The 25433-nt window shown below is 31.1% G+C and overlaps 3 protein-coding genes across 3 annotated transcripts; 2 read left to right on the forward strand and 1 right to left on the reverse strand.

Annotated features, from left to right (window-relative positions):
• Positions 1-2651: 2651 nt before the first annotated feature.
• Positions 2652-5172, forward strand: LOC114389419 (pentatricopeptide repeat-containing protein At3g61520, mitochondrial-like). Its single transcript, XM_028350089.1, has one exon. It carries the CDS (start codon positions 2735-2737, stop codon positions 4973-4975), a length of 2241 nt encoding a protein of 746 aa, XP_028205890.1. The 5' UTR covers positions 2652-2734; the 3' UTR covers positions 4976-5172.
• Positions 5173-5926: 754 nt separating this feature from the next.
• LOC114389522 (WRKY transcription factor 22-like) lies at positions 5927-7940 on the reverse strand. Its single transcript, XM_028350208.1, has 3 exons — positions 7373-7940; positions 7084-7194; positions 5927-6742 (listed from the first exon to the last, which is right to left on the reverse strand). Exons 1-3 carry the CDS (start codon positions 7792-7794, stop codon positions 6268-6270), a joined length of 1008 nt encoding a protein of 335 aa, XP_028206009.1. The 5' UTR covers positions 7795-7940; the 3' UTR covers positions 5927-6267.
• A 9831-nt stretch (positions 7941-17771) lies between these two features.
• Positions 17772-22924, forward strand: LOC114389640. Its single transcript, XM_028350355.1, has 9 exons — positions 17772-18360; positions 18481-18748; positions 19830-19931; positions 20020-20102; positions 20201-20317; positions 20559-20661; positions 20751-21399; positions 21515-21714; positions 22323-22924. Exons 1-9 carry the CDS (start codon positions 18239-18241, stop codon positions 22437-22439), a joined length of 1761 nt encoding a protein of 586 aa, XP_028206156.1. The 5' UTR covers positions 17772-18238; the 3' UTR covers positions 22440-22924.
• Positions 22925-25433: the final 2509 nt, after the last annotated feature.

Here is a 25433-nt window from a genome sequence, read left to right on the forward strand (position 1 = left end):
ATCAAACAACACATCTAAATGAATAAAAAGCAATAATACCTCCCTTGGGCCGACATCTTGAGACATTTCTTCCATTTTGCTGAAGTCTGTGTGTCCAAATAGGAGGGTTGTTCGAAGGGGGTAACTTGGAGAGTTGTTGTGTTTGGGAAGGATGAATCGCTCCCAAAAAGGAATCTATTGATTCTCTCCCAATTGGTTGAACCATAGATGCGATAAATTACTTCAAAAGCGAGGTCTCTGGTTCAAATTCAGGATGGCTCAGTTGCGTCAAGGAAAAGAATAGAAAACTGACTTGACTCTAAGCACTCTCAAGTCATCAAAGATCAATAACATGACATTCCTTTGTTTTTTTGTTCTCACAACAAGTGTCTCCCCTTGTACACCTTACATCCTCACTTTGAACTCACATACTTGTACAATTGTGATGTCATATCCCCCATAGAAATGATATTGACACCAGCAGAAGATCCTCACCCAAAAATTGTGTATCACTCTACAAACCCGAGTATCTCACTCAATGATTACAATAAATGATAATATTCTGATACAAAGACATTTTTCTCTCAACAAAGTGATTTTGTTCCACAATTTCTCTTTTCACACACACTATCTTCATATGTATCTTTTCCACTAATTTTTTTGTTTATTTATAATGAAAATTGTCACTGATTATAATAAATAAGTTATCTTAAAAGTTGAAATAAAATAATTTTCAATGCATTCATTCAAATAGACTTTATCTAATAAAATATAATCTTTCATTTTACATTTAAACAAACTAAAGCTTAGTAGTAAAAATCTCATTCTCACTATGAATTAAATACACCTTATCTTTGACTTAGAAACTCTACATGCAAAAATACTTAATTGAACATCCAATGTGAGCTCTATGTCATTTTTTAAGAAACATATTTTTTATATATGTAACACATTCTTAATTTTTATAAGGAGTAAATTAAGAATGTAATGTTTATATAGGGATGAACTTAATAATGCATAAATATTATCATTATAATAGGGACTAAATTGATAATATTTACAATTATAAGAATCAATTTAATAAATTTGTACGTATAAAATCAAACTTCCTTAAAAAAACATAAAAATATATTAAGAATCTACATGTTATATATAGTGACTAAATTATATGCATTTATTTTGCCTTCGTCCAGTTAGGATCTCTAGTTGAATACGGACTACGGAGTGTCAAGGTAGTGTTTCCTGATTTTTTCAATGAACAACTAATACAGTTTCAGACACTAGACATGGACAACAAGGTTTGACCCACAAACAATATAAGAATTGATTTTTTATTACTTAAATACAATTTATGAAGTAGAATAAGTTATAAACATAATTTCTAAAAATTTATTCTAAAAGTATTAAACTTCGGTCACAAAATTAATTTCATAAATCTTAAAAAAACAAAAAAATATTATCTGCACATGACAATTTTTATACCATTTTAAAATAATAATAATTATAATATAACAACACACATTTTCTCTCAGTGATCATCAAAAAATACAATGCATTCTCTATTTAAATAATTTGTTCATAATCACTTATAAAAAATAAAATAAAATAGTTTTCAAATTAAAATCAATTTATTCACTTTAATTTTAAAAAGTAGAATGAAAAACCTTGGGTAAAAGTCAAGTGTTTAAATCAATTTTGACTTACTGGAAAAATTTACTCACTTAATTTTTTTTTATTCTTTTCTCTTAAGTCAATAAATTTATTCAAACTTATTTTATAAGCCAAACATTTTAATAATAATAGTTAGGTTTAAAAATGTTTTTAATTTCTTTAAGTATGTGTTTTTCAATTTCGACCCACGTAATTTTTTTTTCTATCACTATAAGTTTTGTTCCGTTGATTTTTGTCCCTATAACATTTTTTATTCATTTGTCATCTTTATAAGTTTGTGTTTTTTCATTTTTAATCCCATAAAATTATACCTACAAAAATCAAAATTAAAAAATACACATTTATCGGGACTAAATATGAAAAAAAAATCTTAGAATGAACAAAAATTAAAAAACACAAAGTTACATGAACAAGAAAATTTATGGAGTCAAAATTAAAAAAAATACAAATTTACATCAATTAAAAACATATTTAAGTATAATAACAATAAATGTAATTATCTCATTCCATGTACAAATTTACTATTTATAATTTACCGTTAACTATTTTTAAAAACCACTCCTACTATTACAAATAAGGGGTGTTGATTATATAATTTAGCGTGATTTTGACATAAAATTAATTTGAATCAAATAAAAAAATTAAAATAAATATAATATAATTTAGTTTAATTTATATTATTTATGAAATTGAAAATAAATCAAATTAATCATTTTATGATTTGGTTCATTTGATTTTTATGGTTTAATTTTTTTGTTAATATATATTAAAAAATTGTTATTAATTGAACAAAATTTAAATAATAATTAATTCATCAACCATCATTAGATAAATAAATAACAAAAAATATCAACAATTAAACGTAAAATCAAATAATAATTATTTTTAAGTTTAATTTAAAATAATTATTTAACTTAAATAATAAATTATTCAATTTAATAATTATAAAATGAAATAAAAATAATTTCCAAAAGTTGAATAATTAGTTGCTTTCGTACAGTCGTGAAAATAATGAGATTCTTGTTTGGGACCTGAGAGTTCAAAACTAAGAATTGGAAGACTCCACCCATCACCGTTTACGGCAATGTCGATGTTGTCGCAATCCAAACCCCTCCGCAGCCGCACCTACCTGCTACACTTCACGAGGCGGCGCTGTCACTGCAACTCCCAAAACGACGCCGCATCGGCGGTGACCCAAGTAGTGGAACTTCTCCAACTTCCACCGGACCATTGGGACCACGACAAGCTCCACTCCATTCTCTTCAACCCCTCACCCCTCTCCTCTCACCACTTCCTCCAAATCACTCTCCAACTATCTTCCATTCCCAAATCCCTCCAATTTCTCAAATACCTCTCAGCAAAAGCCCCACAACACCATCCCCATTCCCTCTCTTCCGTCTTCCAGGGCTCTCTTGAACTCGCTTCTCGACACCCCAATTCCCAAACCCACCTTGTCAGCCTCCACCGCTTCCGAAAATCCACCCACCCCACTCTCCCCCTCACTCCCAAATCCGCTTCGCTTCTCTTGCAGTGCCTTGAAAATGCGCGACTGGTCAACGACTCGCTTCTTCTCTTTAACCAGCTCGACCCTTCTTCCAAAAGTCCCCAACTTTGCCACGGATTGTTGAGGGTCTTGCTGAAATCGGGTCGTGCCGGCGATGTACTCCACGTGCTCGACGAAATGCCCCAAGCGAATTCCGGGTTTTCCGTGACGGGGGAAATTGTTTTTGGGGAGTTGGTGAGGAGTGGAAGAAGTTTTCCTGATGGGGAGGTTGTGGGGTTGGTTGCCAAGCTAGGTGAGCGCGGAGTTTTCCCTGATGGGTTTAAGCTTACTCAGTTGGTGGGTAAGCTCTGTGGGGATCAGAAGAACGGTGTTGCGTGGGAGGTTTTGCATTGTGTGATGAGATTGGGTGGTGCGGTTGATGCTGCGTCGTGCAATGCTTTGTTAACTTGGCTAGGACGGGGGAGGGACATTAAGAGGATGAATGAACTGTTGGCGGAGATGGAAAAGAGGAAGATACGGCCTAGCGTGGTTACCTTTGGGATTCTTGTTAATCATTTGTGCAAGGCTAGGAGGATTGACGAGGCGTTACAGGTGTTTGATAGATTGAGAAGGAAGGGAGGAAGTAATTGGGTTGGTGTTGAGCCTGATGTGGTGTTGTTCAATACTTTGATTGATGGACTTTGTAAGGCTGGGAAGGAAGAAGATGGTTTGAGTTTGCTGGAAGAGATGAAAATGGGGAATATAAATAGGCCGAACACGGTGACATATAATTGCTTGATTGATGGGTTCTTTAAAGCTGGAAATTTTGATAGAGCACATGAGCTGTTTCGTCAGATGAATGAGGAAGGAGTGCAGCCAAATGTGATCACCCTCAATACATTGGTTGATGGTTTGTGCAAACATGGAAGGGTCCATAGAGCAGTTGAGTTTTTCAACGAGATGAAAGGGAAGGGCCTGAAAGGGAATGCTGCTACTTATACTGCGTTGATATCTGCCTTCTGTGGTGTGAACAATATTAATAGAGCCATGCAATGTTTTGAAGAGATGTTGAGTTCTGGGTGCTCTCCAGATGCTGTTGTTTACTATAGTTTGATATTGGGTTTATGCATTGCTGGAAGGATGAATGATGCCAGCGTTGTTGTGTCAAAGTTGAAACTGGCTGGGTTCAGTCTTGATAGATCTTGCTATAATGTTCTCATCAGTGGATTCTGTAAGAAGAAGAAGTTGGAAAGAGTTTATGAACTGCTTACCGAAATGGAAGAAACTGGAGTTAAACCTGATACTATCACCTATAACACTTTGATTTCCTATCTTGGCAAAACTGGAGATTTTGCAACTGCCAGTAAGGTAATGGAAAAGATGATTAAAGAGGGTCTTAGGCCCTCTGTTGTCACATATGGGGCAATTATACATGCATATTGTTCTAAGAAGAATGTTGATGAGGGTATGAAGATTTTTGGGGAAATGTGTTCTACATCCAAAGTCCCTCCCAACACTGTCATATACAACATTTTAATAGATGCTCTGTGCAAGAATAACGATGTAGACAGGGCGATTTCTTTGATGGAGGACATGAAGGTAAAGGGGGTTAGGCCTAATACAACCACATATAATGCTATTCTCAAAGGAGTTCGTGATAAGAAAATGTTGCACAAAGCATTTGAATTGATGGACAGAATGGTTGAAGAAGCTTGCAGACCTGACTATATAACCATGGAGGTTCTTACTGAATGGCTTTCTGCAGTTGGTGAAATAGAAAAATTGAAACATTTTGTCGAAGGCTATCAAGATTCTTCCTATCCAGCATCATCTCAAACTTAACTTTGTTTATGGTATACTTGAGCTAAACCATATAGATTGGTATTCCTTTTGAACCCATTTTTAAAACACGAAAGCTGAAATAAAGCTTGAAGTGTACATATGTTTTTTTTGCCAATGTTAAATTAATTTGGAGTGCCTATAGTTGTATCAGATTGTTAAATAAGTTCTGTTAAAAAGTTTTATATGGGTTCTTTATACTTTCTAAAATTTTCAATACTAGCATGTCCTTAATTTTTTATTTTTTTTTACGAGGACCTTAGTGGTTTATAGACTCTTTTAATTGAACCATTTACAGGTCAATTTTATTACTGTTCAGGCACGCAGTTATAAAATTTTGGAATTAATAAAGATCTAATTAAAAACCAAGTTAAAAGTGTGGGGACTTGTTTAAAATTTTTAGAAGTATAATCTATAATGACACTGGTGAAATTTAAACTATTTGAACTTATTCGAAATTTCACTTGCAACTATAAAAGACTTGTAAAACAATTTAACCTTTAATAAATATCCATATAAGGAGTGGAGTGAACACAAACAAGTGATTGAATAACCGACCAAATCCAACGAATGATCACCCCTAGCCTTCGGGTGTGATTTATAATGGCTTTGTTTTTTAAGTTTTTGTAAATTATTTTACAAAACAACTTTTAAAAACTAAATTTTACGATATAAAAAAAAAGCAAATTTTTATCAGTTGTAGTCTGTATTTATCTAATCTCATTTCTTCATTCAATAAATCTAATAATACTTTTATTATATACATGAGCTGATAATATATTAAAAACCGCGTTAGTATATTTCTAATTTTTTATGTTTCTCCTTGAACACCCATTCCTTAGTGCTTGCCCTCGAACCCAAATGGGATTAGAGGTTTTGTGGTTGAGCATACTCAGTAGGAATAACTACCCAACAATTATGGACCTTTATATCATAGTCACACAATACTCATCATTTGCAGAAAAAGTCAATGCAAAAGTGCTAGCAAAGTTATCACAACCAATTATAAAATCAAACCAACTTAATCAAATTACATGGATACCAAAAAAAAAAAAGCTGTTGAAAGTTGAAACGAATTGATTTCACATTAACAGAGGTATTGCTAACAGTCACTAACTTTGACAAATTTCATAAATGTGGCTAATCTACACTTTTCACTATACACTTTGGGAAGAACTTTTCTTACCCTTCACAAAAACATTGTTAGTTAAGATTCCTCCAAAATGCACCAACCAGTTCCTCTACCCTCCAAAGGAAAAAAAAAAGTTCCTATTTTCTGCAATGAAAAGCATGACTCAGCTACCACCAGCGGCAGTGGCAGAATTATTGGCCAGTGGCCACCGATCAATGTTGCTACTAATGGCTGTAAACGGGTCAGTGGCAGACCCTGTCAGTTCCTCTAATCCTTCAAAGAAATCATCTGATACCACCGTTTCTGTTAAGCCAAATTCGTTTGGTAATTCCTCATCATTTTTCATGAGATCTTCCATGTCTTCTTCTTCTGTGCTCTCTGACTTTGCACTGTGCTGTGCCACCTCTTCTTCCATCCCTGAGGTGGAAGGAGAAGCCGGTTTTATGGTGGCGGCGTCTTCGGCAGTGGCAGTTTGAGGTTTGTGGCGCGTGGAGCCGGCAAGAGAGTTTTTATGAGTAGGAGCAGGGTGGTTGTGTTCACCAGTGTATGTGACTATGAACATTGCTGGGTCGGATCTGTTCCTCTCCACTTGTTTCCTAGCTAAACACCCTTTTGAGCTGCTACATCTGTAGTATCCCCTGTGAATCACATAACAAACAAAGCTTGGTTTAGTCTCATTTTTTTTATGTTCATAACTTTACACCCTCATTTAGTTTTGCTTTGAAAAGAAAGCCAAAAATCTAACAACAAAGTGTTGGCGGAGTAAAGCAAATCAAAGTCATGTATTTTAACAGGTTGTAGGTACAAAAAAGTCTCTACTAATCTCTTTTTGAGATAAAGTAAATATAAATTTATGTTTAAGTGTTATGTATTTTTGAAAACCTATTTTTTTATTTTAGATTAGGACATCATCTCCTCCACTGAACTTTTATTGTAGAAAAAAAAGGAAAAGAAAAATGAAAAATCTTGAAAGGGAAACCTTGGATATGGTGAGCCTTTGATGGGTTTCTGGCCATATTTCCTCCAAGCCCATATGTCTGATGAGAGATTTTCAGCTGCCACTTGACAAACCTTCTTAAGCTGATTCTTCCTGTGATTGACAAAAAAAAAAAACATGCATTTCAGTATTTCACACACTCAAGTCATGAACCAAAGGCATGGTTTTTATAAGAGCCTAATTAAATTCAAGATCTCTTTGGGGTGGGGAATCTGATTCCAATTCCTTGCTATTGTAAAATGTGAAAAGAAACAAAAGGGTAGATTTATACCTTCTTTTGGATCGTGGCGTGGTGGCAGAACCGGCATGGTGAAACTGAGGCTGAGACTGCTTTTGTTCTTGCTGTTTGTGAGGTGATTTGGGTGTGGAAGAATAAGAAAAGGAAGAGAGTGGAGAAGAGGTTTGAAGAGTCTGAGGCTGTGGTTTGAGGAAGAAAGGCTTGCAAAGCTCGTGAAGCCCTTCAATGGAATTGGAACTCCTTGCTTCAAAGGGGTTCTCTGAAAGAGACAAAACATGGCCTCCTTGTTCAGCAGGGTTGTAAACAGAGAAAAAACTGCTTGAAGTTGAAGGTGGGTTACAAGCACCAAAGCCAGAGGAAGAAACAGAGGAGGAGTAAGTGGTGGTTGTGGCGGCGGAGGAAGTGGTGGTGGTGCAGCCTCTGACGACGGCGTGGAGATCCCAATCGGCTTCCATAACCGGAGAGACAAAGTCTGAAAATGTCTGGCGTGTGCCCTGCTGAGAGAGGGGCAAAAGAAGGCGCTGACTTTTTTTGTTGAGAGAGAGAGAGAGAGAGAAAAATGATAAGATGCTATAAGTAGGAAAAGACAAGTATATATAGATAGAGAGAGAAAGTGAGAAAGTGGACGTTTTGCAAAAGTCTACTCACAAATAAATAAGTGCTTATCTCTGCCCAATTTTAAAATTATGGGACTGTACTTTCTCTTTAAATTAACATAGTAATTATTAATTAAAATTTAATTAGTTTTAAAATACATACATATATATAATGTATTAATCAAAATCTTTCTTATTTTCATAAATAAGAACTATTAATATAAATAATTATATTATGGGTCCATTTATTTAGGGTTTTTTTAATAAAATAAACAGTTTTTTTTATTTTTTGATGCGTTTTTTTAGTTTGTTTTTACTTAAAATAAATATTTTTTTAATAAGTAAACTTATTTGCTTTTTTAAAATTATTTTTTAAAGTTTAAGCAAATTCAACCTATATTTAAATAATGAAGATTAAAATAATTTGTATATTTTTAAAGTGATTATAAGATTATTATATAACATTTAATCTAAATTATATAATAAATTAAAAGTGAGTGATCATGTGATAATTTAAAAAGATCATTCAAATTTTTATAGTTTAAATAATTTAAATATAACATTTTATTTTTTTAAGTAGACTTTTTCATCTTAAACAAGTCAAATCAATCTAAGAATCAAAAAATAATTATTTATTAAAAAATTAATATATTATATATATATATATAATATCTACTAATTTTGTTGATAATAAAAATTATTAGTTATCTTCAAAGGAGAGTTTTCTTCCTATGATTATTTTTTTTATTTACAAGATTAAAATTTAAGATTTGACTCAATAAATCTGAATTTGATTCCACATAGAGGATGGAAACGTTGGTTGTTAGAAGATGTATTATATCATTTTTATTATTTTTCAAAATAATGTAACAATCAAACAAAAAAGAAGACGTAACCATTATTGATTTATTTTCTAAAAAGAGGGAGATAAGATATTGGGAATTTGGCATGTCTATGTGCTACATCTACACTAGTATTATTCTTTCCACATGGAGACAGTTATGGTTTTTTTGGGTTGACAAGTTGAAGATGTCAAAGGGTAGCGGTGAGACGTGAGACTTTGGCTCTGGATTTTGACCAAGAATCACAACTCCACACGCTTCCCTCATTGGGGCTGTGACTCTTCAATTTATTCAAACCGACAAATAATTTAATTATACTAATGTTGTTGCCAGCACAGGCCAGGGATAGACACAAGACAATTTTGTAGCACGTAAGAACTTTATCACAAGGCTCAAACACAGGTTTACTGGGTCTAAACCTAACCTGCATCATAATTATCAAATATGAGTTTAACTTATTTATCTTCTTATAGTTATTTTTTAGATTTTCGCATGACTTATTTAAACTTTAAAATCTATTTATATGATATTTTTATAGAAGACTTGTATACAAAATAATAAACTCATAGGTCTAAATAGACATAACAGGCATATGAAGTTTATTATTAATGTTAATATTAATAATTATATATTTATAACATTATATATAATTATATAAATAGATTACTCTATCAAGTTTAATGAATTTTTATAAATCTTAAAGTCTAACTTTTTAATTAAAAAAAAAGTCTAAGCGGGTTAGGCCGTAGATCTTAACAGATTATCTGATTTATTTTCATTCCTACTGACAACTCCATCGAATCCATTTATCATTCATCGTTACATTTATATTGTACTCCTCTATGTTTTTAATATACAGTTTTTTTAAGAATTAAAATAGTAAAGATACAATATTTTTTTAACCCGTTATAAAAAAAATGTTTTTAATTTCATAAAATATTTCAGAATATTATTTTTAATCTCTATGATTTTTAATCCTTACATTGACTTAGAAATATGTGTTTTTGGCTTCTATGAGAACAAGAATCATAACACTTTTGGTAAATACATAGACAAAAATGTATTAATTTTTTAAAGAGGCTGAAACTAATATTTTGAAATATTTTGAGGGAGAAAAACATATTTTACTTAAATAATAATTATCCAATATACTTTCAAAAAAAATATCGAATATTAAATTTCTACATCAATAGATTAAAAAAAACCTTTTAAATTGATTTGGCTTTTACATATATACCTCGTTGCTTAGTAAATTTCCGTTTTTAATCATTAAGTACAGTTAAGATTAATTTATCAAAGTCCTTTGTTAAGAAAATAGAGAAAAATTGTTTATAGTATTGTTTAATCAGAAATTATGATAAATTTATTGGTTTTTATTATAATTATCTTAAAATTTATATCAATAAAATATATAATTTTGTATACACAAAATTTTTTAATTATATATAAATTGAAGTAAGAAATTTTAATGTACGTATAAAATAAATTGACATGACTCTATAAATAGTATGAAGTTTTGTACGATGAAAAAGTCTTTTAACTACTATATACACATCGCATGATAAACCATGCTAAAACACTCTTTACTCAATCTGTGCATCACATTATTTTTTTTTCTTTACAAACTTGCTGATCCAATCAAATCACTCCATACTTATAAGATAATGCTAATTTTATCCAGTTTCTGTTACTGATATTACTTACATGCTTGAGGAACTCTTGTTCAGCGTGCACTAATTCTATTGGACAACCTCTGTTCAAGATTTTCTAATGACACATTTCTTCGCGTTGCTTGAGGAACAGTTAGCCACATTCATTTTCCTTGAATGGCTAAAGAAGATATTAGTGATGTTTCTTCGTGTTGCTTGAGGAATTGTTAGTAATTCATTTTTCTCGAGTGGCTAAAGGAAATTAATACTAGTGTTGTTTCTTTGCGTTGCTTGAGGAATTGTTAGTCATTCATTTGGACCGGGTCCCATTGACTATTGAAACGAGGTGGATATAATTTGATATTATTGGCTTTTTCAGGTCCTTGAATCATTTGTTGGATATGAACCATGCATATCCAATATTCCAAACAGGGATCCAGACAAAGATAGAGGTTCATATTAAACACGTACTTGTAGGACAACGAAACAAAAGAAACACCTTAGCTTGAACAAGGTATTTACAAAAAATGTGGTTATTGACTTTTGAAGATCACTCCTATTGAAGTGTTAAGGGAAATATTACTATTAAGAGTTGTTCAGAAGTCAGAACCCTTGTTTTTTCACTAACTACCATCCTAGTGATCGTTCCAACTCGATCTGTTGCAACTTTCAAGTGTTTATTGTGAACCGTGCATCCATGCACCCAAATAATACTATGTGATTTGTTTGTTTTTTTTTTTAAGATACAATAAACTCTATAAATGAGGAAATTCAGATGAAGTAATTAAAACTTCTAGGATTTTCAATTTACACAAAATTTAAATCCCATTTAAACACTTTTTTTCAAAACCCAATTGAATTTATATTTGTTTAATCAGTTTGGACCTAAATTTTTTGGCAAGAGAACACGTCGTCACTCAATGAGACCCTTGTGAAGACAGAGGCAGATGCGCGCACATGAGTCTTCCTCTGAATCATATCCTCATAATGTATATATTGAATTAACTTACTTTTGCTTTATTTTTTAAATAAAAATCAGTGAAAAGAATATTCTACAGTAATTTCATTAATTTGTCCCTAAGAAGTAACAATAGCTTAAATGAGAAGCAGATGGGACTATGATAAGTTCCTAAGCAGACAATTGTTTTTTATAGGCATCTGTGACTAGAGTGTGTGTGGCACCACCAATTTCTATTGTATCATATGGTTCCTGATGAAAGTTGTGTGACCCTTTCAATATTTTATGGTAATCATTATATGCAGTTACACGCACCAAACATGGCTCTGGTTGAGTTCATGCTCTCACGAGTTCCCGCGTTACGTTAGGTGAGAGGTAACCTTGTGTGTGTGTGGTGGTGGTGGGGGGCGCTTCATGCATCATAGTTGACTCAGGACGTATTAGGTAACATGGAAGCTAGGAATATATATATACTTTATACTATTGATGGGAAGTTATTAGTCTTAAATACATTCTTAAATATCACATTTTTTTATGGGTCCATTTCTTATTTAATGGCAGCTCTTTTAATTTTATAATTTTTTTAATTAATAAATTGTATGTTGGGTTTCATATTCATGGTTCTAACTACTCTTCTCATTAATCTTACACTACTCTACTTTTCTAGTACTTGATGTGAATCAAAATTTACTACTGTTTACTTAATTTTTGAGAAAAATAATAAATTTTGATCCAGATTGAATATTATAGTATAGAACTATGATTGCACTATCATTAGAGTATTTCAATACGAGTGAGCTCTAATGAGAATTCTAATATTATTTAGTATATTAAAGGACTTTGTTATTTATTTTTGTCCTATTGTGTTGAAATATATAAAATTTAATGTATTTTAGTTGGATGTGAGAGTGATTTTGTTGGAAATTGCACAATTAGTCTTTTGACATGCAATTATCTTGTGCGTCACTTTTATCCAAAATTTCACATTTTGTTTGATCAAAATTTATAAGTATATTGTAAACACAATACTCTTAGAACTTTTTATTATTTGAATTTTCTCTCTTGATATATGTTGTGAAATTTCTCTTATATTTTGAATTTCTTGTGTGCTCTTATATATAGAAAAGAAGAACAAAACTGCAAGAGTCCTAATAGTACAAGTAGTGGAAGCAAATAACGTGCTAGAGGGGGGAAACCATCATACATTTTGTCCCCTTTCTTTCTTCTCCACACTTTCACATTGCAAGGAAGATAGTTGTGAGACAAGAATCTTATCAAAGAAAGGCTCTAATCTTGTAACGGATATTTTCACCAAAGTGTATAAAAGTTGTCTCAAGGATAAACTTTCACCAAAGTGTATAAAAGTTGTCTCAAGGATAAACAAAACCAAGAAGTGATGATTATAATTGAAGTGTTGAAACACTATCAAAAGTATTGGACAACCAAAAGGCAAGAACTAGAAAATTTATTATTTGTTCACCAAAGTTATCTATTTGTATTTGAACATAAGTGAATATCTCCTCTTTGAGATATCTGAATATTGTATTCATTCAAATAATTATTTGGAGAGTTAGGAGTGGCTTAATGAACAAAAAATACTTGAGTGCTCTTAATCTCGTGGGGGAGATTAAAGGTGTATCAAGGGTGGCTTAGAAACTACTTGTTATGGCCAAAAGTGATTTGTCATAATACTTATTTGTAATCAATTTGATTAGTTGAACTCTTTATAGGTTGTAGAGAAGAACTAAACATAACTCAAGTTGAGTGAATAAGTATAAATCAAGTATTTTTACTTTGTTCTTTATAGGCTATTTGGACTTATATTCTTTTGAGTATATTTTTACACACTTGTACACACAAGTCTGATGCTGAAAACCTATGTGAAAACCCTTTATACAAGATTGGACAATAATCACAAAACTATATCTCTTTAAAACTATTTGACACATAGAAAAAATCTATTTTCAACATCTTATTCAAACTCTCTAATGTAAATATCATTTATTTAAAAAAAAATCACATTTTGTATAACACACTATTCAACTTTCCTTCTAGTGTGATATTTGTTATTTTAATTTGTACAAGCATTACCTTAGTAGTATATGTGAGAAATCCTAAAATTCAAAAAAGAAGTATAATGAATGCAATTTAACCAACAATTTTGTCTAAACATGAGGATCATATCAGGTGACTTCAATGGTTGAATTAGGAGCGTTGAATCTGTTTCCAACCAAAGGAAATTTCAAGAAAATTCTATTTGGATATTTATGTATCTTTAGGCTAGTTTTTTTTTTTTTAAAGGCTTATTATGTATGATTTGTCTGTGTTCTTGCAGCTAGTCGTTAAGCTCTGATTCAATCTTCGTCATACAACTTTCTTAAATTATCTTCTTCATCTCTACTCTTGCTCCACTATCAACCAACTTGCATCTTGTATCCGTTTAAGACAGATCTAGTGATGATAGTTGTTGTCTTAGTGGATTATTTATTTATTTATTTATTATTATTATTTAATTTTTATAAGCTTTGTATTTTGAGTTTGTAAGTATAAATAAAATTTATTTAGAATTTTATGATTATAAGTTACCATCGAACACAGATGATATTATTCCATCATTAAGAAATAAACATAGTTGACAATTTGATGATTTTCACCGATTGAAACAAAAATATAATATTTGATGACTGATTATGTTTTAATAATGTTCCACGATACTCCACATTAAAAAATATATTATATATTAAAAAAAACAAATTATGAACAAGTTCATTAGTATTCCTATCAACAATTTATAAGATAATTCTTAAATTTAAATAAATGTAAATAAATTTTAATCTTATATATTTCACATGGTGAGATATTTTAAATTAATGAAAAAACTAATAAAAAGGTAAGATTATCTTACATGGAAAAGCTTCTAACTTGCTGTAGGAATGTGATATGATTTACATAGTAGATTTATAATTAATAGAAACTAGTAAATATATCATAAAATTTTGAATTATTTTTTTGTTTTATTTATTTTTTTGTTTATTATTATTTAATTTTTTTTATAAGCTTTGTATTTTGAGTTTGATTTTAAGTGTAAATAAAATTTATTTAGATTGTTATAATTATAAGTTACCATTGAGCACACATGATATTGTTCCACCATTAATAAATGATTTTGAGTTTGAGTGTTACATTTATATGTGTAAAATACTGAGAGAAATTACTCATTGTCAATTTATTTACTTTCAATCTTTAGTAAAACTATTCCGTGGTAGAGTTAATGAGAACCAAATTTCTTTATGGTGTTAAATTATATTCTTAGTTATTCCTTTTGATGGCTACATTAGTTAGTTTGATTGATTCCTAAATTATTGAAATTCTAAATTAATGTAATTCAAATCCTTGACGAATTAAATATATGGTTTATTTTTTCTCTGTGTTTTATATATTTATTTATATTAACTTTTTTGCCAATTTGTAAAAATAGAAGAAAAAAACATAATTTGACTAACAATACACATTTAAACTATTGATTTTAAATATATGGTATATGTTTTACTGCTAAAAGAAAACAAGTGAACTTGACAAGGCACAAAATTTTGGAGGAGGTCAATGCAGTATGTTGTTGAGGAATTGAAGCTATTTTACAAGCATTATTTTTTGCCTATAAGTTGATGTTAATTAATTTCCTTGAAACATCACAACATGAATTGAGAACCCATACAAAATTTTGAGATACATTGTAAAGACTTAGATAAAAACTATGACAAAAAATGATATGAGAACTAGTAGACTAGTGATTTTGATCATGATTGTGTTGGGTTTTGCACAAGCTGATTTTAATCCTTCATTTCAGTAAAATGAGTCATCTAGTGTATCTAGAAAAATCAAAGTCTCGTGAATACTATCTACAATTGTCTTACTCTTAGTGGTTGTGACTCCATCAAATCCGTTTAAGGCAATAATGATATTCACTATCTTACAACAATTATCAATTTTTAAGGTTTTATAATTATCTTTATAATTGAGTTATATATTTACATGTATTTGATTGTTTATTTTATGTGTTAGATGATCGCATGATCATTGTGGTGGATTCTTGCTTGCAATAGTATCATACCAATAAATAATTTTTCACAAGAATATATTTTAGAAAAATGATTATTAGGAAGAATATAATAGTACTATTTTTTGTACTGAAGCATGATGATTATAATAAACAAATCTCAACCAATTAATAATATCTTTTTCTCACTTTCAGTCATTTCCTTTTCCAATTTTTTTCTTTAGTTTTCTTATGCTCCTTTCATGTGTAAGAGAATATTCTAGCAAATCAAATTAATTATGACCCCAATAAGTTAATATTAGAGCCAAATAAAAAATATATGTGAAAAGACACCGATTAGCAACATATAAAACAACTTGAAAAATAAAAAAATAAAAAAAAACTTAACAAGACACTCCACAAAACAAATCTAATTGGACTTTGTTTTAAGAAAAATGTTTACTCTGGTGTAAAGTTACAGTTTAAAAAAGTCATTTCGTTAACTAAACCATAAAGGTAATATATATATATATATATATTAGAAATAAATTATTTTATATGTTTGATATCCAAATGTAGAGAGATCTAGCAAGTGCTATAGCGCATATACTTTGTGCCCTCAACCTATATCGTCTAATTTTGTTTTCATTTATATAACTGGTTGTATTGACTAGCAAGGGAGACTACACGCGAAAGGAAAATTCAAAGTAAAGAAAAACATGTAGGTAATTTCGATATTTATATATAGGAGGAGTTCCTTCAAACTTTAAGGACAAATATTTAGAATAATATGATAAACCCACTAAGTGATACAGTTGCTCACGATTTACTTTTTGTATTTAATGAGAAAAAAAGTAAAATAACTTAACAAATATTTTTAAATTTATAAACGTTTTTTTCGTATGAATTAAATAGGGTTTTATAACTCTATTGCCTTCTTCATTAAGAAATAAATATAGTTGACAATTTGACGATTTTCACCAATAGAAAAATATTTGATGACCGATTACTTTTTAATATTTTTCCGTGATATTTCACTTTAAAAAAATCACAATATATATTAAAAAACAAATTATGAACAAGTTCACTAATATTTATATCAACAAATTTGTAAGCTAATTCAATTTAAATAAATGTAAATGAATTTTAATGTTATATATTTAAGATGGAGAAATATTTTAAATTAATGAAGAAAATAATATAAAAATAAGATTATCTTACATGGAAAAACTTTTAACTTGTTGTAGGAATGTGACATGATTTACATAGTAGATTTATAATTAATAAAAACTAATAAATATATATAATAAAATTTTGGATAATTTATTTATGATTTATTGTTATTATTATTTTATATTTTTTTTTAAATTGTGTTTTGAGTTTGATTTTAAGTGTAAATAAAATTTACCATCGAGCACATATGATATTGTTCCACTGTTAATCATGGTCTTGAGTTTGAATGTCAGGTATACCTACAAGTATGTTAAATACTCCAAGAAAAAGCTTTGTTACTCAATGTTAACTTAGTTACTTTCAATCATTAGTAAATATTAAAGAGATGGAAGTGAAAGGTGGTAGTTGTGGCACGCTGTTTATGTTGGGGGAGATATAAGGTTTACAGAAGAAAAAGTTTTATTAAAAGAAATTAGGAATCAATTAGGTGAAGGGTGGGGAACTTTGTTGCTTGCCATAAGGTGTATAAAAAAAATTAAAAGAAGGATTGGATTAGAAATTTAGGATAATGAGTATGAAATTGACATAGAATTATTCGAATAAGAAGAGTAAGATATAATTTAAGATACAATGAGATAATCATAGTTTAAATATGGACACAAAGGTTGTAATTTAAAATATTAGAAATATATATATATATATATATATATATATGTATGTATATAGCAATTATTTTAGAAAGTAGAACATTAGTCAATATTTACCTTTTTGTAATACTAATAACAAAAATCATACTTACCATACCTTTTCATTGATTAATAATATACGTACACTTCTTTTTATCATTTTTCATAGTGTTAACTTTTTTATAAATATTTTTTCATTGGCTCAATTACTATATTTTATTCAAATTTGTTTCACTGTAGTTCAATTTAATCTCATTAATTCTTAAAAAATGATGCAATTTAATCTTTTACGTCCAAATTAACTTGACACCATTAAAGTTTAAGATGAAAAAAAAACCATTTGTTGCATCATTTTAAAAATAATTAAGGAACTAAACTTAACTATTCATTAACAGGGAGACAAAATTGAAAGAAAAAAAAAACAGTGGCACAAGATAAATTAATTAAGCCTTTTTTCTATAAACAAAAATAATGAACGGGAGAAGTACAAAGGAAAAGGGAAAAGGGGGTAAACCAAATCCTGTCCCTACGCCGCGAGTCCCAACCTCGTCTTCCTTCTTCCTCCCATCCTTCATTTGAAACCAAAAATGGTGATCACTCACTAATTTTTCCTTTTTCGAATCCCAATTCGATGTCAATTATTAATTCTCAAACAAACGCTCTCTACATTTTTTTTTGAATTCTTTATTATTATTATTATTATTTTATATCTCTGAACCCAGCAGCGAGATTCACAATTCAGATTTCACAGTCACGTGACCCGCACGCTCTCCTTGTTCCTTTTCTCTTTCCCGCCCTCAGAAATATTAACCCTGCGCCACATTTCAAATTCTCCCTCACTTTTTCCACTATTTTTTTTCTCGAGACAAAAAAAAAGTGTGTCTACAAAACAACACTCTCGTAGAGAGAGAACGGTTCATCGTTCAGTTCAATTCAACTACCCGCCGGCGCCGCTAGCGATGGCGGACTCCGGCAGTGACTTCGCCGGCATCATTTGTTCGATCTGCTACGAACCCCTCAACCCCATTAACGAGGATCTTCAATCGGTCTCCATCTGTGGCCACGTTTTTCACGAGCTTTGGTAAATTCCTTCTACCCTATTGCGTTTTCCTTCGTCAATCAATGCAGACACTGTTAAAGTTTCGTTCTTTGCCTCCGTTTTGATGTGGGTGTGTTTGTTTGGTGGTGTTGTTGTGTGCAGTCTACAGCAGTGGTTCGAGTACTCTTCGAAAGGGAAGAAGCACACTTGCCCCATTTGCAAACAGGGTTGCAGGGCCAGTGACGCGTGCAGGCTCTATTTTCAGTCAGTGGGAGATGCGAACAATAGTGTGAAGCCTTCGAAGTGCTTTGAACTTGAGGAAGATGCTGGGGTTCTGCGTAGGGAAGTGAAGAGATTGGAGGTGAAAGTTTCGGGGCTTAATTCTCAGGTTGAAGGGCAAACAAAGGAGTTAGAAGGACTCAATGAGGAGGTATTTTTATTTATTTTTATTTTGTTTATGGTTGCGTTTAGAAGGGTTCTGCGCAGGGAAGTGAAGAGGTTGGAGGTAAAAATTTGGTCTTTAATTGAATTCAATGATGTTGTGCAATTCATGTACCTGACCTTACTTTGTGACATAAGGCTTTTGCTGCTACTGTCGTTGGTTGTGTTTAGCTTAATTTGTGGGGGGTAAAAGAGATGTTTTTGGTTGAGATGTGACTGAGTGTGTGACACTTGATGTTCAAAAGGGGATAAGAAATAGGAAGACCAATTGGAGGAAATTGGTAAGATAGATCTTGAATAATACTCTTAAGAATTTGATCCTCGATTGAATTCAATGATACCATGCGATCCATTTACCTGACATCACTTAGTTAATAGTAGGGTAAGGCTTTTGTTGCTGTTGTTGTTGGTTGTGTTTAGCTTAATAGGTTGAGGTGTGAGTGAGTGTGTGGCACTTGCTGTTTAGAATTGTTATTGGAATGTTAAACTGATCACTGATTTGTTGCTGATGATTACTGGATGGAAAGAGTGTTAGGGATTTGTGTATTGAGTAATGGGTTAAAAGTAAGTCACAAGAAGATTGTAGTTTTCTTTTGCATGGAATACAGAAGTGATTTTTACTATAGCTCAATGAGTATCGACACAGGTGGTTAGTAGAAAGAAAATCAAGATTCATTCTTATCGTGTGACCTGTTATTTTAATCTGTAATTAAACGAATTAAAGAAATGCTAATAGTGATGAGGCATTTGGAATGACAAAGAAATGAGTGGTTTAATAGAGTGAAGGGATTCAAATGTTGCTCCATGTATTATATTTTAGTTTTACTGCAATACGCAACTTTGCAATCAGATCAATTATTACTAAAGTTGCTTCAAACACTAAATCCTTGTGTGGGCCACCAATCAATTACTATTACTTGGTGTTATATATCTTCTTAAAAGTTCTCAGTTCTCTCCCTTGTTTCAAAAATAGTAGCAGTCAAGCATAAAATTTGTCTTTCAAATTTACTGCTATTTTTTCCTATAAATGCTATTGATTTCTTATGGCTCTTAAATGGGTCTGTCTTCAGCTTTGTACTTGCAAGGAGCAGGCAAAGATAGAGACAGCTTTAAAGAATGAGGCTTTAAATCAAAAAGCATCTATACAATTCCAGCTTCAAATGAAATCAGAGGTGAATTACTCTGTAGCCTTCTGTTTTATTTGTGACAAGTTGAATATTTACAGCCTGAATTAACTTGTAAAGATTTATATTGAATTAGGAGCTTGAGAAGTCAACTTTGGAGTGTTTTAGATTAAAAGAAAGGAATATGGCTTTGGCTAAAGAACTTGCAGCATTAAAATTGTGAGTGGAGCTTCATTTTGATTGAGTAACCATATTTTGTTTATGATATAATTTTTTTTTTTACTTCTTGCTAAGTTGGTTTATGGCCTGCACCGTAGAGTATCTGATCTGGACATTGATGAAGAGGAGGTTTTGAAGCTTGCCACTTTGGGTAATGGGGCCAACAGTAAAGACACAATAGATACATTGAAAAGATCTCTGGTCATGCGGAATAGGTTTATCCCCCAAATCTTTTTTTTTTTTTTTGCAAATAAGCTATGTTGAAAAAGTTGTTCAGTGTTGGACTTTCTGAAATTTGAAACAAACAAATATTTTTATTTTTGAGCTTAAGCTTGAGACACTATTCTGTGTACTGTAGGCACAAAATTCATGTTTAGCCCTTAAAATTGTGCCTGGTTGACTAAAACTATTATGCTTTGCCTAGAATGTAAATTGTAATTGCACATATTCTGATAGGAGTTACAAAGAATTGATGGCCAAGTGCAATATTCTTGGAAGAGGTGAGGCTCGTTATAGCAAAAAGCTTGAGAAGGCTAAAGAGAAGATCACAAAACTGAAGGTAAGTAGGTGATAAGCTTGCTAGTTTCTAATCTCGTCAGCAGCAATTTATATGGATATTAACTGTTTGAGTTTTCTGGGCATTTTTAGGAGAGGGTACAAGAACTGGAGACATTAGCTGAATCAAAAGAGAACAAATATCTGAGGTCTCTGAAACTTTCAAAAATAACAAAGAGTTCAAAGAATCTCGAAGAAAACATCAAATCTGATTCTGAGGTATTGACAGCGTGCAAATTTTCATCAAAAGAACAAAGCAAACAAATTTCAATACCCAAATCTGGAATAGACCTGACTGCAAACAACAACAGTAAATCTTTTCAATCTTTCAAGATAGAGAACTCCAATGTTACTAAAAATAAGACTGTGAATATTAGTAATGGAAGTAGAAGTACCTTTTCTCTTGATATAAAAAGAGAGTATATCTCAATTGATGACAATGATTCAGAAGGCACTAATGCTTTGCAAGGATGTTCAAAACACAACTACAAAGATCAAGACTGGGATGATATTGCTTTTAGCAAGCCTTCTCTTGTGAAGCTAGAGCCTGTGTCTGGCATAAAGGCTGAAACATCATTGCAAGGAAAATGTACTTTGGCTGAGTCTCCCAGAGTTGATATTGACATTGACATGGCTAACATTTCAGCTGGTGCTATGGATGAAGATGTAACCTTACAAGCCAACATTAAACAACCCATGGTGAACATTAGGAAGGAGTCACCATTAACACTTTCAAATTCAGGTATGCTGCTATTTGAGTTTTGAAAACATTTTTTTTTTAAATTAAAAGTAGATGCTATTCATGATTTACTGAACAAAACTCAAATGCTGGCATTTTCTTCTTTCTCCATCTTAAGCTCCAGGGAGCATCTGCTTTTCTGGTGGATTGCTTGGTCCTGATGGAACTCATCGATACTTGGGTAAATGGTGCAAACGAGGACAGAACAGTGAACCATCATCTGCAAAACGATCAAGTGATGGGGATTTAATTGCTGTTGGGGCTGATGGTAGAGGGGGAAGAATAAAAGTTCTAAGGACTTCTAGCCAAATTCTCTCGGTGAGTTCTGTAACGTTTAATTTTGATGGAATGTAAGTGTAAGATTTGTTGAGCTATAAATGTTTTCAATCATAACTGATTCATTTGAAAGTAGTAGACTAGTAGTACTATCTTCCAGCAAATATATGCTTGTTATCTTTTACAAGGTTATATAACCAATATATAATTTGTTATGTAACGGTAAATTTTTTTTGAGCTATAAATGTTTTCAATCATAACTGAGTCCTTGAAAGTGCTAGTACTATCTTCCAGCAAATATGTTTGTCATTTTTTACAAGTTTCTATAATAATAGTTACTGTAGAAATTGAAGATTTACATCCACACAGGTTTACTTCTTTCCTTTTTGTCCTTCTATTGGCTTTTTACCTTTGAGAGTGTTGTTTTTACCATGAACTTCACTTAACAAAATGTATGACTAATGATAGTTAATCTATTTTCTTCATTTGTGTATAATGAGGGCATGAGAGTCACTTTGTAATTATTTTTATCTACTCATATGTCGTATCTTATGAGTTAACACTTTACACTTTGTTGGTTGACTATATTTGGTAATTTGCTCTAATAATATTAAAGCTGTAAGCTAACTTGAGAAGTTTGTGTCTTGCAGGGTGGTAAGGAAAATTTACTAAGTTCAAAAAGGTCAAAGTTAGGAGTTAAAACAAGTGGTTTGCAATCGCAGGGGTGCCTGCAGATAGAACACTTTTTTGGGAGAGTCTCTCAGTAATATATTGCAAAGAGTAAAGGAATGCATCCTTTGTCACTGAAAGGAAACGATGGAAGATTAAAGAAATTGATTTTTTTTTTTTGTAAAAGTTTTCACCACTGAGTAATGAGCTTTGGAGGATTTTGGCTAAACGTGTACCAAAATCTAGTAGTCGATTCCCATGGCTTCAGTATCTATTCAAATGGCAAAGTTGTCCTTTCAATTCCTTTCACTGTGCTCCATTTAGGTCTATCTATAACCAAATTCTGCCCGTTTGAAACAATGCAATTTTAATGAGCTTACCAAAGTTTTGAAATTTGAAGATAGGTTGACTACCAAAGCTTTTTAAAGAACCTTGTTTTTGGACTCATTTTTTATGATACCTTGTAATAGCCTCGTAGGTCTACCGATCTTACAGTAGTAATGATATTTGTAGATTGTCCTCATATCCCTATCAAACTCAGAAGGTAGAGATGCATATGGATTATTTGATTTTTTTTTTTTTTTGCAAAGATAAAGTTTGTAGAACTATCAATATTTATGTCATAAGTACAAGACTAAATTTGATTTTCAGTCTTTTTAATGTAAGCTGTGGTTTTATAACAAAAAGCAATTATCGAGTTTTTCAGAGGGCTTTTTTTGTAACAATTGCTGAAGGAATCCTCTAAAAATTCGATAATTAAACCACAATATAAATTATAGACTGAATAAAAAGCTTTAAAAAATTCCAAAGGAGCATGTGCAAAGAGGTAGTCTAGCTATTTCTATACTTTTCGGTTACTTCAGGGCTTTAGGCAAGCTTGCAGTACATTTTTTTATTCTCTTTTTCCTGTTTTTTTTATTGCTTTGTTCTGCTGATTTGGTTGGGCTCATATCCGTTTTCTTTTTGTTCTGTTGCAATTTTGAACTTCTGTCCATTTTTTTCTTCTTAAAGAATCAAGAGTTGAAACACCCCCCCCGCCCAAGATTTTTTTTACCCAAGAAATAATGCTAATTTCATGTTTCTTTTATTCCTAAATTTTCTGACCATTTGCTTATATCTGAAATACTTGTCCAAAATTATTTCTGTTGTAAAAATTGTTTATTTAATGTATATGAAATTTAAAAATAAATTCAGAAATATTTAGAAATATAAGAAATAGCTAGACTTGAAATTAAATTTAGGAACAAAAGGGTATTATTTTATAAAACTTGAAAACATTAATGTTAGAATTTAAATAAATGAGAATTCAGTTTAAAAAAAAAAGAGAAGAAAATGTTGATAGAAATAAAAAATTTAATTGAGATTGGAGGAAAAAAATGAAATCTTACTGTGAAAGAAATTTCTAAAAATAATTAATTATTTGATAGTTAAAGATAAGTATGCAAAATAATGACAAAGACACAAGACTCACTTTTGTTTTGTATTACGATGATTGATGATTGATATGAGTGTGGGTGGGTTGATGAGAGAGAGAATGCTAATATTTCTTATTTGATTTTATCATAAATATTTAAGATATTGAATCAAAAGTCATAATTTTTTAGTGATTAAATGAGTTTAATCATCTATATATAATTGTGTAATTAAAATTTTCTTCTTTATTCTCATATAAAAATAATCCTGTTGTTACGTAAACTATGCACTGTTAATTTGCTCCATTTTTTTATTGACAAAAGTAGTTTATTCCAGAATTAGAGTCCAAATTAAATTTAATGTTACCCCATTTTCTCTTGTAAATTATTAAAAAAAAAAAGGTTATCTTGTAAAAGAAAATTAATGAAGTTATTTTTTCATAAGCAGAAATAGTTAATGAAGAACGTTAAACAGTGCAGGGGAAGATGAGTATACGTTAAATATGATAGTAAGCCTATTATCCGACCCTTTGAAGTAGGAATTGATTTTTCTCTATGATTTTTTTTGAATCAGAATATTCTTTAGTTGAAAGACTAATTAATATTTGTTTGAGGTGTTAACAAGTTTATATTTTTTAACAGATATTAACAAGTTTATATTTTTTAAAACAGATATTTTTTCACATGCATATATTATGGATTAAATTTATAACTACATGTTTAAGGGATAAAGTTCTATACTAATAATTATGTTACATTGGTGAAAGAAAAAGAAAAACAAAATCTTGGCAAACATGTACAGAAAAACAAGTGAATATGCTGGCATGGCTTAAGTTATAACATTGCATTTGTTATATGGCTCATTAATTAACAAAGATGTAATACATAACTCATTATGACGAGATACAAAACTTGTGTGGCATGGCCTATATATATTTTTGCATATGTGAAATTAATTATTCGCTTTTGGTCGATGGAGTTTTGTGATTGCTTCAGCTTTCATAGGCTGCGACAGGGACGTGCAGAAAAAGTTATAACTTATGTATGGCCTAACTTCTCTCGAACGTATACGATATAAACAAAATACTAAGGTTGTCAAGGACGTACAAGTGACACATGCATGCACCACATCCTCACGTTTTCAACGACAACGTTGGTGGTCTAGCATTGTAACATAGTATTATGCATGCCTTGTTGAGCAGTTTTTCCCTCCAGCATGTTTTCAAAGTTGATGAATCTAATTTTCTTGTACGTTTTCCTTCTGAAATCGTAGGATTCAACTAATGCGTCTAACGTAGAGGTTCCTAGTAGGATCCCCAGATGGATACAAAAAATTACAATTGTGTACTAGATATGAAAGAGATGTATATCTTTTTTCATTAATTTTTGTTAGTGATTAGGTTTCGAAATAGAAAAATGTTCTTTAATCATAAACAATTTTTCACAACCTCATTAATGAATAAGTTAAGGACCGCATAATGGACATTAAAGGAATGACACTGGCTATCCATATTAAAAGCCTTAAATTAAGGACTAAAGTTTATGGAGATACTTGGAGTATCACCAAGAAACTAAAAACTTTTGATTGGAAAAGGGTTCAACGGTGAGGTTTGATGAAGTTGCCTGCTCAGCACTTAAGGGAAAATGTATAAAATTGGATAAAAAAAAAGTTATATATAT

This window comes from Glycine soja, chromosome 16, assembly GCF_004193775.1.
Source record: "Glycine soja cultivar W05 chromosome 16, ASM419377v2, whole genome shotgun sequence".
Lineage (NCBI taxonomy): Eukaryota > Viridiplantae > Streptophyta > Magnoliopsida > Fabales > Fabaceae > Glycine > Glycine soja.

Bases quoted from the DNA above. Each gene is read 5' to 3' on its own strand.
- LOC114389419 (XM_028350089.1), top strand. From the start codon at position 2,735: ATGTCGATGTTGTCGCAATCCAAACCCCTCCGCAGCCGCACCTACCTG.
- LOC114389522 (XM_028350208.1), bottom strand. From the start codon at position 7,794: ATGGAAGCCGATTGGGATCTCCACGCCGTCGTCAGAGGCTGCACCACC. The intron at 7,195-7,372 runs GTATAAATCTAC...TGTCAATCACAG, and splicing joins ACGCCACGATCCAAAAGAAG to GAAGAATCAGCTTAAGAAGG. The intron at 6,743-7,083 runs GTTTCCCTTTCA...TGTGATTCACAG, and splicing joins AAAGGCTCACCATATCCAAG to GGGATACTACAGATGTAGCA.
- LOC114389640 (XM_028350355.1), top strand. From the start codon at position 18,239: ATGGCGGACTCCGGCAGTGACTTCGCCGGCATCATTTGTTCGATCTGC. The intron at 18,361-18,480 runs GTAAATTCCTTC...TGTTGTGTGCAG, and splicing joins CACGTTTTTCACGAGCTTTG to TCTACAGCAGTGGTTCGAGT. The intron at 18,749-19,829 runs GTATTTTTATTT...GTCTGTCTTCAG, and splicing joins TAGAAGGACTCAATGAGGAG to CTTTGTACTTGCAAGGAGCA.